General features: G+C 37.3%; 1 protein-coding gene across 1 annotated transcript in view; it reads right to left on the reverse strand.

Annotated features, from left to right (window-relative positions):
- Nucleotides 1–12,609, reverse strand: part of NEMF (nuclear export mediator factor) — a 73,455-nt gene that overhangs the window by 33,587 nt on the left and 27,259 nt on the right. Inside the window, exons 17-18 of the mRNA XM_004371087.2 lie at nt 1,173–1,276; nt 726–788 (exon numbers count right to left, since the gene is read on the reverse strand). Of these exons, the coding sequence (XP_004371144.1) occupies nt 726–788; nt 1,173–1,276 (167 nt within the window). The remainder of the gene's footprint in view (nt 1–725; nt 789–1,172; nt 1,277–12,609) is intronic.

The following is a 12,609-nucleotide window of genomic DNA, read 5'->3' on the forward strand; positions in this document are numbered from 1 at the left end:
TATGTGTATTATCACCAAAAAAAAAACAGGTTGAGAAGTTAGAGGGTTGATATGTTGTGGGGTTGTTAACCAATGTCATAAAATAACATGTGTACTTCTGTTTCATGAGAAACTATTTGTTCTGTAAGCCTTCACGTGAAGTACAATAAAAAAAAAAATCTGTCACCTTGGCTGGGTCATGATTTCCAGTACTGTATAATTGTGTAACATTTTGTAATCTGATGTGATTTCCTTATGTGTTGTAAATTTAATCACTACGATCTATTAAAATGGATTAGCGGCAGTTACGCTGATAAGGTATATAAGATTAGATAGTGTCTTAAGCCAATCTCTTTTGAGATGTAAAAGAGAGAAGCGAGCAGAGACACGTGGGAACCTCATACCAGCAAGAAAGCAGTACTGGGAGCAGAGCGCGTCCTTTGGACCTGAGGTTCCTGCGCTGAAATGCTCCCAGACCAAGGGAAGACTGAAGCATCACAAGGACCCTCCTTCCGACAGAGAGAGAAAGCCTTCTCCTGGAGCTGATGCCCTGAATTTGGACTTGTAGCCTACTAGACCGTGAGAAAATAAATTTCTCTTTGTTAAAGCCATCCACTTGTGGTATTTTCTGTTATAGCAGCACTAGATGACTAAAATACCTTCTTAATCTCTATTAATAATTATCTTACAGTTAGACTACAAATATTTTTAACGAAATGAAGTTTTAAAAAATAGAAATATATTACCTGTTGGGTTCTTAATTACACAGCTAGTTGCACCATGAAGATCAGCATGTACATAAATGTCCCCTTAAATAAAGACAAATAATAAACAATAAGTCTGTGTCTAAATCTGAAAAAAAAGTTTCAAACTTCAGCACTAAAAATTAAGATTTTAAAATCTTGATGTGCAATGACTTTGGAGGACTGAGAGCTATTCTGTTAATGTAGTAGAGAATCAAAAGTCTAACAGTGCAGAATAGCTCAGCATTATTATTTTAAGAATAATACTTAAAATGAGAATTAAGTGTCAAAGCAGATAATCAATGAACTATAAACCACCAAGCACCAAACTCTCTTTCTACCAATTAAATCTGTTATCCAAAAGCGTTTAAGATGAAAATCAATCCCAAATGTTGAGATAACTGATCTAACATTTAGGAAAAAATTCTTCAGAACTTTAATCTTACCTACCTGCTGTCAAGTATCTTTTCACAATTATTTCATTCTGTTGCTGATCTCGTCCACCTATAATTAGATAGTTCTCTGAGCTAATGAACCACAGAAATTTCTCAAACCTATGAAATTAGAAGAAAAAAGGGTCAACATCTCTTTTCCTTTATAGTTCCTTGAATTCACACCCTTTAAAAAAAACAAAAAATAAAGAAGCTAGGTTGTTGTGTAGTTAAGGTACTTGATGATTTAATTTCTTTTCTTAAGGCATCAAGCTGAATGCACTAAAAACCTGTAATGCATATTGTCTCAGGAAACTTAGACTGTGTTAGAAGAAAACAAATTCCATGTTAAAAAATACATCATCCCTTTATTACATCATAGATAGCCTTCTTAAACTCAAGATTAACCTATAACAATAAATAAAGCAAAAGAATAAAACATCACTCAGTCCCTAAGGTTAGCTTTCTTACAGTGGGCACTTAATAGGCTCTGACCCAATGGTAACAAAGAAAAGTTGCTTTCCCATTCCAATCTCAATCAACTAAATGTTTACATATATAATATTCTCTACACTTAATTTTTTGATAGAAAAGACCAAAAACTGCCTTCAGAAGGATAAAATTACAACTTTTCTCAAACGAAGAAGCAACCTGGGTTTTCACGATTAATACATACTTATTAGGATAGAAAGTAGAGTCAATATGTATTCTTACGACATTCAGAAAACAGCACACAATACAGATGAATATAAATACATCCTGTATTACATTTGACTAAAAAGACAATCTTTATGATTTAATCTGAATTTAAAAATTTCTAGTTAAAGATGGTACATTAAGCAAAGGTATTAAACTATCCTCCCTCAAATCTCCAATATTAAAAAAAAATAGCGAAAAGGTTTTATTACTATTTTCTAATTTGATTTTTGATTGGGTAATACATGCACATGGTTCTAAAAGTTTAAAATACATATAAAGTATAGTGAGAAATCTCCCCTCCTCCCTGTCCCACATCCCTTTAGTTTCCACCACCACTACCAAACAGGGAGCAACTGTTATTAGCAGTTGAATCAATTATATATGACAACCTAGGAGCCCTGAACATCTAAGGCAAAGCTGAGGAATTGGACTGAGTGGCAGGGGGAGGGAGAGACGGTTCGGAAGCAGCGAGGAGTTGCCAGACCTGACCTGGCGAGAGCCTGAGCCCTTTAGGCCGGATCAGCTCCTGGTGCACGGGTGAGACAGGCAAACAGCGGCGCAAGGGAGGCATTTTCCACACTGGGAGAGACCCAGCAGCAGAGAGTCTACTCAGCCATCCAAAACCAGTGAGAAGCAGCCCTCAATCAGCGAAAGATAAGTACTTGCATCTGGCCTACTGTGCAGATCAAAAACACCACCCTTTGGGAAAAACCTCTCTCCCATTTACCTCACCACTCCCTGCTCTGCACTGGGTTCAGGATGGCTTAGGCAACTGCCAAGTCCCCTGGGCCAGAAATAGGAACCGTCAAGCGCCCCGAGCCACTCTCCCAGCGTTGGAGAGTGAACACAATTAACAAACGGGAAAAAAAATATGCCGGCTCCCCTAAGCCAGGAACTCAGGGTAGGCACACTTCCTTTACCCAGGCACACGGACGTCGAGTGCCTTTCCCCCTGCAGAGACTTGTATGGGCCCATTTCAACAGCACAGGTCCTCAACACCACAGTACAACAACCTGAAGTCTAACTTGAACTGTTTCAGCTGTGAAGTGGCAGGTTCCTGACATTTGACACTGCTCTACCTATTAAGCAGGGTCTTCACCTATTCACATCAGGGGTCTGAGGACTGGTGGCTCCACGCACACCACCTAGCCACCTGCGATTGGGGCCCAATAAGTGGTGCCCCCCAGTCACTACAGCCAAAAGCACAAGGTGCTCATAGTCCAGCTGCAAAACCCATCCACCTAAGCGCCCTAGGGAACAGGGACACACTTTCCTCCCAGACACTTGGGGGTGACCGTTGGCCTCCTGCCTTGTTCAGCGTATGACCCCCTGCTGCAGACAGATGCCTGTGCCTACACCAATCACCCATGCCTGTCTAGGACTGTAGGTGAGAGCCTGCACAACACACTTGGTGGCCGACTACCTGGACACCTGAGCTGAATGCATACAGGAGGAGTGGGCAGACTCCTGGGCTCACATACTTAGCGGCAGGCCTGACCACTTGGTGCTTTAGGGGCACCAGTGATCGGACTAGCTCACACAAGCAACCTATTTGGGCATATCAAAGCAAAACAAAATAAGAAGCTAGGACACAGTAAGCAAGCATAAAATAAACATAATAACTTATTGATGGCTCAAAGACAACAGTCACTATCAAACCACATAAAGAGGCAGACCATAGACCACAATGGCTTCAGCAAGCTCCCAAAATAAAGAATCAACAAATTTTCTGGAGGAAGAGAATTTCTTGGAATTACCAGAGGCAGAATACAAAAGATTAATATACAGAACTCTTCAAGAGATCAGAAGGAGATGAGAGAAAATGCAGACGTAGCCACAGAGGAACTTAAGAAGATTAGAGAAGAGCGTAACGACAAATTTAACAGGCTGCAAGAATCCATAGAGAGACAGCAATCAGAAATCCAGAAGATTAACAATAAAATTTCAGAATTAGACAACTCAATAGAAAGTCACAGGAGCAGAATTGAGGCAATGGAAGTCAGAATTAGTGAGGTTAAAGATAAAGCACTTGACACCAACTTATTTGAGGAAAAATCGGATAAAAGGATTAAAAAAAATGAAGAAACCCTAAGAATTACATGGGATTCTAACAAGAGGAATAAACTACAAGTGATTGGGGTACCAGAACGGGGCTGATAACAGAAAATACAGAGAGAATTGTTGAAGATTTGTTGGCAGAAAACTTCCCTGGTATCGTGAAGGAAGAGAAGATATCTATCCAAGATGCTCATCAAACCCCACATAAGGTAGGATCCCAAAAGAAACTCACCAAGACATATTAATATCAAACTTGCCAAAACCAAAGATAAAGAGAATTTTAAGAGTGGCTAGGGATAAACGAAAAGTCATCTACAAAGGAGTCAGTAAGACTAAGCTCGGACTACTCAGCAGAAACCATGCAGGCAAGAAGCCAATGGGATGACATATATAAAGCCTTGAAGGAAAAAAATTGCCAGCCAAGAATTACATATCCAGCAAAACTGTCTCTCAAATATGATGGCAAAATTAGGGCATTTCCAGATAAAAAGAAGTTTAGAGAATTTGCAAAAACCAAACCAAAATTACAAGAAATACTAAAGGGAGTCCTCCAGCTAGAAAATCAATAACATCAGATAACAACCCAAGACTAGAACACAGGACAGAGCAACCAGATATTAACCCAGATAGGGAAGTCACAAAAATAAATCAAAGCTAAAACACTGAAAATAAGGAAACAGAGATGTAAATATGTAAAAGATGGCAACATTAAAACAAAAAAGAGGGACTAAATAATGTAGCTATAGATTTTTCAAGTGGAGAGGAAGTCAAGGCAATATAAAGAAATAATAGACTGGTTTAAACTTAGAAAAATAGGGGTAAATATTAAGGTAACCACAAAGGAAACTAACAGTCCTACAAGTCAAAATAAAAAAACAAGAAAAATATAAAGACTCAGCAAACACAAAATCAACAATGAAAAAGATGAAAAGAAAACACATAAAGAAAAATGACTCAGTACAGAAAATTAAGTGGAACAAAGAAACTGTCGACAATACACAAAAAAAGACATCAAAATGACAGCCCTAAACTAATATCTATCAATAACTATGCTAAAAACAGATATTCCCCATTATTGATTGGATATACTGTAATTTATTTAACCATTCCCCTCTTGATAGTAAAGAGGTTTCTAAAAATACACAAACCCACAAAGACACAGAGTATGGGAGAGATAAGTCAAGGATACATGTTGTAATCATCCTAGTAAAGGAATGTGTACGTAACAAGTCAATAAAAAATAATCAATCAAAAGAAGGCAAAAACGAAGATAAAAAGGGACAAAAAACAAATGGGACAAGAAAGTAAATAGAAAGATGAGTAGATTTAAACCCAAATGTACCAGAAATTACATTAAATGATAAATGTACTAAATGCTCCAGGTAAAAGGCAAAGACTTTCAGACTGGAAAACAACACAATGATATGCTCCTTTAAAATATAAGGATATAGAAAAGTTGAAATACAATGATGAAAAAAGATATACCACGCAAAACTAACCAAAAGAAAGCTGATTTAGTTACAGTATCTGACAAAGCAGACATCAAAGCAAAAATTGTTGAGTCATTAAAAAAGTTGACAAAAGGCTCAATTCACCAGAAAGATATAATTCTATGTTTATATCACTTAATTACATTGTCTCAAAATATAAAAAGCAAAAACCAGCAGAAGTAAAAGGAGAAATGGAGAAATTGACAGCCACGATGTGATATATAACACATCACTCTCTTTAACAGAAAACAATCATTTAAAAATTAGTAAAGTTGCCAAAGATTTGAACAACACATGATTAATAAACTTGACCTCCCTGACACACTTGTAAGAATGCACTGAACTCAGAATAGACACTCTTTTCAATTATACATGGAACATTTATAAAGCTGACTGTAAATCTGCTGGGCCACAAAGTGAGTCTCAATAACTAATGACAAAGATTTGAGATGATTCAGAATATCATCTCTGATCATTACACAAATTAAGCTAGAAATCAAGAACAAAAAGATAATCAGAAAAGCCCCATATATTTGGGAATTAATATAATTTTAAATAATATGCGGTGAATGAAGAAATTAAGGTATTTTGAAGTGAATAATAATAAAAATACTACATAACAATACTTTGTGAATACAGTTAAAGCCAGGCTTAGGGGGAAATCACATTAAATATATACTAGAAAAGAAAAAAGGCTTGGGGGTATATCAATGAACTAAGCTTCCATCTTAAGGAATTAGAAAAGGAGTTACACATGAAATGCAAAGAAAAGTAGGATGACAATAATAAAGAGCAGAAATTAGTAAAACAGAGAGTCTGTATGTAATAAAGGGGGATCAACAGTCAGAAACTAGACTACTCAAAAGGATATTGTTGATGTGTTGTGAGATTGTTAACCACTGTCATAGGGCAACATTTGTAGTAACTGTTAAATGAGAAACTATTTTGTTCTGTAAGCCGTCATCTTAAGTGAGAATAACAGCACAATTGGAAAAGCGTAGTCAATGTCACTGAACTGTGCATGTAGAAATTTTTGAAATGGTGTATCTTTGGCTATGTGTATTTTCACCAAAAAAAAAAAGGCTGAGAAGTTAGAGGGTTCATATGTTGTGGGGTTCTTAACCAATGTCATAAAACAACATGTGTACTACTGTTTCATGAGAAAATATTTGTTCTGTAAACCTTCACCTGAAGTACAATAAAAAAAAACAAACAAAATAGACTACTCAAGAAAAATAGAAAATACAAATAACAACTATCAGGAACGAAAAAAGGGATGTCACTAAAGACCCCAAGGATGTTAAAACAGTTCATGAGCCAGATACTATAAACAACCTTTTGCCAATATATTTCAAAATTGAGACAAAAATAGCCAAAGTCTTAGAAAAACACTTTGTACCAAAACTAGAAAATCTGAGTAGTCTGTATATACATTAAAGAACTTAAATCTGTAATAAAAAACTTTCCCACCAAAAAACAAAACAAAAAAAAGCATTCCAGGACCGCTCAGCTTCACAGGTGAATTCCATCAAACATATAAGAGCAATAGTAAAAGGAATGCTTCTCAACTTGTTTCATGAGGCAGTATGACTCTGATACCAATACCTGACATGAACATTACAAAAAAAAAAGGGAGGGGGGGAGGCAAAACTCAACAAAATTTTGAAAGCTGGAAAACTAATGGATAAGTGATCAGACATAAGAAAACATCCTAAACTGACAGTGGAAAAAGCCAAGAACCCACTCAACTTACAATGTAAAACCATAAAAAGGTCAAAAATTGACAAGGTTATTTTGGAAATAGGGTATGAGATGAGGTTAAAAACAGAAGGACCGGTTGAAAGTCTGTTCAAGAAGAGGTTAGTTCCCTCAATCTTCTTCCCAGCTCTGAACATGTTGGTAACTACTCCTTCCACATCTTAACAGAAGGTCAGAGACTGATTCTCTAAAAAGGGTACAGAGAGGATCCCTGGACTGGGGGAAATTTGGCACAGCTGTTAAGTGAGGGTACCATATGTACAACAGGGCAAGAAAGTAAATGTATGAATTACTGGATATTAAGACCGTCCAGTCTTTTATTCCCATTGGACTCCTAAAATGCTGGCAGTCTGGTCTTTACCTTCCAAGCAGTAGAGAAAAAGAATCTTTGCTGGGAAGTGGGACCAGCTGAAGAGGAAAGACCTAAAGATACTGACATTATGGGTTCCACACAAAATGGCCAACAGAGATAATCATACAAGTCTACCCACCCACAGAGAACTTCCAGTCAACATTTTAACGCCCTACTATAAGATGTGAGCAGACAATCAAGAATCATCAAACATTAATGAAGTCTCTAACAAGAAAGTTGGAGACAAAAACTAAAAAAAACAAACAAAAAAACTTGGAGAAAACAGAAATATGCAAGAAGATACTTGAAAAAAAAAGTTTAATACATCATAACTATTCCCAAGAGAGTTAAGAGGAACTAGAACAGGAAGTTATAAAAAACGAACTTTCAAAGAACTAAAAAATAGCTCTGAAAATTAAACATACAACAGGAAGAAATAAATTTATAAGGACTGAAAGATAAAATTGAGGAAATCTCTCAGGATGTAGAACAAAAAGACAGGGTTAAAAAAACAGACAATACAAGAATATTGGAGAACCAGTCCAGGAGGTCTCATATCTAAATAATACAACTTTCAGAAAGAGAAAGAGACAAAATGGAGAACATCAACTTTTCCAGAAACATTTCAAGAAAATTTCTCTAAACTAAAAGTTTCCAAATGAAAAGGGCCCATAAAGTATTCAGCATAATGGATAAAAATACCCTCACCAATGCACATCATTTGAAATTTCAGAAAATTGGAAGGGAAAAAAAAAAAAGGAAGACCACAAGCTTGTAGGAAAGGCAAAAACAAGTTTTACATAAAATACAAAAAATCAAAATGGTATCAGACTTCTCAACACCAACTTTGAAAATTATGACAATGGAACAATGCCTTTAGAAGCGTGAGAAACACATTTTCAAACTAGAATTCTATATCCAGACAAACTTATTAAGTATGGGAGAAAAATAATTTTTTATACATTCGCAATCTCAAAAATTTGTTAATACATCCAAGATCTGATGAAGCTTCTGGAACACACGCTCCATCAATCAAAAAAATGAGAAAGTGTGAGATGCAGGACAAGCAATTCAACACAGAGAGGGATAAAGGGAACTTTGACAACGGCAAAAAAAGGAAATCTTAATATGACTAAAGAGCAAAGACTGAATTATCTAGAAAGTAGGTAAAAAGTCTCGAGGAGAGACTTCTGCAAGATGATGATATTAATAGAACTGCAATGCGTTTGAACACATTTGGAGAATTTGGAGAAGAACCAGTGATAAGAGCAAAAAATAAAAACAGCAAATAAAAAAATAAAAATAAGACAATTATCGTCAGTAGGGAAGACAAAAGGCTGAGCAGGAAAGGAAAACAATGTACGACTCAGCTGTGACTAGAATTTAGATATTCATAATGATGTTAAAGCTGAATACCAATCTTGACAAAAGTATACTATAACTATAATGGGAGGCTGGGAAGTGTGTTTTTTTTAATGGAGCACAGGAAGAAAGTAAGTGAAATTATCATCTTCCATAGTGGGAAGTCAGCAGATAAGGCCTAAAACAGAAAAATCGAGCAGTAGGAATATAGTATGAAACGGACGTAAATACCAAAAGAATCAGCTAAAAGTTAAAAGTAGGTTCCTTGGGAGAGCAGGCACCAGGAGTGGGAGTGAATAACTGCAGGGCTACTAGTTTTTATGATAAGCTTTGTAGAACTGCTTGATTTTCTAAACTATGTGCAGGGTAACCAAAATGTCGGCAATTTGAATCCACCAGCTGCTCCTTGGAAACCCTATGGGGCAGTTCTACTCTGTCCTATAGGGTCGTTATGAGTCGGAATTGACTCAACGGCAATGAGTTTTTATGTGCATGTATAAATTTTGATAAAAATAAAAACTAAATTTAAAAAAGGTAGAACACCACCAACAAAAAGAACTTTGAAAATGAAATCAGGAAACAATAACATTTATAACAGCCCCTAAAAAGATAAAATACTTAGGAATAAATCTAACCAGGGATGTAAAAGACCTATACAAAGGAAACTATAAAACACTATTGTAAGAAACCAAGAGACCTACACAAATGGAAAAATATACCATGCTCATGGGCTGGAAGATTGAACATTGTGAAAATGTCAATTCTACCCAAAGCAATCTACAGATATAATGCAATCTTGATCCGAATACCAGCAGCATTCTTTAATGAGATGGAAAAATTAATTATCAACTTTATATGGAAAGAAAAGAGGCTCCGGATAAGCAAAGCATTATTGGAAAAAAAAAAAAAAAAACAAAGTAGGAGGCCTCACACTACCTGATCAGAACCTTACTACACAGCCACAGTAGTCAAAACAGCCTGGTACTGGTACAACACGAGACATACAGACCAATGGAACCAAATAAGAGAACCCAGATGTAAATCCATCCACCCATGGTCAGCTGATCTTTGACAAAAGATAAAAGTCCATTAAATGGGGGAAAAGACAGTCTTTTTAACAAATGGTGCTGGCAAAACTGGATGTCCACCTGTAAAAAAAATGAAACAGGATCCATACCGCACACCATACACAAAAAATAACTCAAAATGGAGCAAAGACCTAAATATAAAACCTAAAACAATAAAGATCACAGAAGAAAAAATACAGACAATGCTAGGGGCCCTAATACATCAAACCAAACCAGTTGCTGTCCAGTCGATTCCAACTTACAGCGAGCCTATAGGACAGAGCAGAACTGCCCCCATAGGGTTTCCAAGGAGTGGCTGGATTCGAACTGCTGACCTTTTGGTTAGCAGCTGAGGTCTTAACCACTGCACTACCAGAGCTCCCCAGGCCCTAATCCATGTCATAAATACAATATAAACCATAAGTAACAATGCACAAACACCAGAATACAAACTAGATAACTGGAAGCTCCTAAAATGGAAGCTCCTAAAAATTAAACACTTATGCTCATCAAAAGACTTCACCGAAAGAGTAAAAAGAGAACCCACAGAATGGGAAAAAATTTTTGGCTATGACAAATCCGACAAAGGTCTAATCTCTAAAAGAAAACCCAACACCTGTATAACAAAAAGACAAATAATCCAATTAAAAAACGGGCAAAGGATATGAACAGGCACTTCACCAAAGAAGACATTCAAATGACTAACAGATACATGAGGAAACAGCTGCCGATTACCAGCCATTAGAGAAATGCAAATCAAAAACCACAATGAGATACCATCTCCTCCCCACCGACATTACTGGCACTAAAAAAAACAGAAAATAACAAATGTTGGAGAGGCTGCAGGGAAATTGGAACTCTTATGCACTGCTGGTGGAAATGTAAAACGGTGCAACTACTATGGAAAACATTATGGCACCTCTTCAAAAAGCTAGAAATAGAAACCCATATAATTCAGCAACCCCACTACTAGGAATATATCCTAGAGAAATAAGAGGCGTCAGATGAATAGACATATGCACACCCATGTTCACTGCAGCATAATTCACAATAGCAAAAAGATGGAAACAACCTAAGTGCCCATCAAGACACGAATGGACAAATTATGGTACATACCACAATGGAATACTATGCAACGATAAAGAACAATGATGAATCCGCAAAACATCTCACAACATGGATGAACCTGGAGGGCATTATGCTGACTGAAATAAGTCGATCACAAAAGGACAAATACTGTATGAGACCACTATTATAAAAACCCAAGAAAAGGTTTCTAGATAGAAAAAACAATGTTTGATGATTATGAGGGAGGACAAGGGTGGGGAGGGGAAATCACTAGATAGTAGCTAGTGGTAACTTTGGTGACAGGAAAGACAACACACAGTATAGGGGAAGTCAGCACAACTTGACCAAGGCAAAGTCATAGAAGCTTCCTAGCACATCCAAACACCTTGAATGACTGAGTTACTGGGGCTAAGGGCTGGGGACCATTATCCCAGGTGACATCTAGGCCAGCTGGCATAACATAATTCATAAAGAAAATGTTCTACATCCTACTTTGGTGAGTAGTGTCTGGGGTCTTAAAAGCTTGCAAGTGGCTAAGATACATTTATTGGTCCCATCACCTGTGGAGGAAAGGAGAATGAAGAAAACCAAAGAATCAAGGAAAATATTAGTCCAAAGGACTAATGGACCACAAGAACCACAGCCTCTACTAGCCTGAGCCCAGAAGAACTCGATGGTGTCCAGCTACCACCACCAACCCCTCTGACAATGATCATAATAGAGGGTCCCAGACAGAGCAGGAGAAAAATGTAGAACAAAATTCAAATTCACAACAAAAAAGAGCAGACTTAGTGGTCTGATTGAAACTGGAGGAGCCCCTGAGACTATAGCCCCCTGACACCTTGCTAACTCAGAAATGAAGCCACTCCCAAAGTCCACCTTTCAACCAAAGATTAGATAGGCCTATAAAACAAGCAACACATATGAGGAACGTGCTTCTTAGTTCAATCAAGTATAGGAGACCAAATGGGCAAACTGCCCAAAAGGAAAGACGAGAAGGCAGGAAGGGACAGGAAAACTGGATGAATGGACACGGGGTGGAAAGGGAAAGTGGGACAGTGCTAACACACTGCAAGGATTGCAACCAATGTCACAAAACAATTTGTGTATAAATTTTTGAAAAAAAGAACAAACTGAGATGCTTGGAGAAAGAGACCCAGGGAGCTGAAAACCAGACGCCCAAAGAACGCCCAAAGAAGAGTGCCAGGCTGTCAGTATTGATGTCTGTGAGGGTGTGGGATGGACTGAATTGTGTCCCCCTGAAAGTTATATTAAAGCCTAACCCTTGTGCCTGTAAATATGACCGTGTTTGCAAATAGGGGCATTCTTTTGTTATGTTAATGAAGACATATTAAAGTAGGATGAGTCCTAAACCTAATCTCTTCTGACTGGTGTTTTATACAAGAATACTAAAGGTAACATACAAAGGGAAGAAACCATGTGAAGACTCATCTATAAGCGAAGAAAAGCCAAGGAACCAAGGAACACTGGAGTCTAACAACAAGGAAGGACCCTAGAACCAAAGCACTAATTTGGACTTCTAACCTCCAAAATAATGAGACAATAAATTTCTGTTCTTTAAAGGGGGGAGGAGGGTGGGGG

The sequence above is a fragment of the Trichechus manatus genome, unplaced genomic scaffold (genome assembly GCF_000243295.1).
Source record: "Trichechus manatus latirostris isolate Lorelei unplaced genomic scaffold, TriManLat1.0 scaffold00010, whole genome shotgun sequence".
Taxonomy (NCBI): domain Eukaryota; kingdom Metazoa; phylum Chordata; class Mammalia; order Sirenia; family Trichechidae; genus Trichechus; species Trichechus manatus.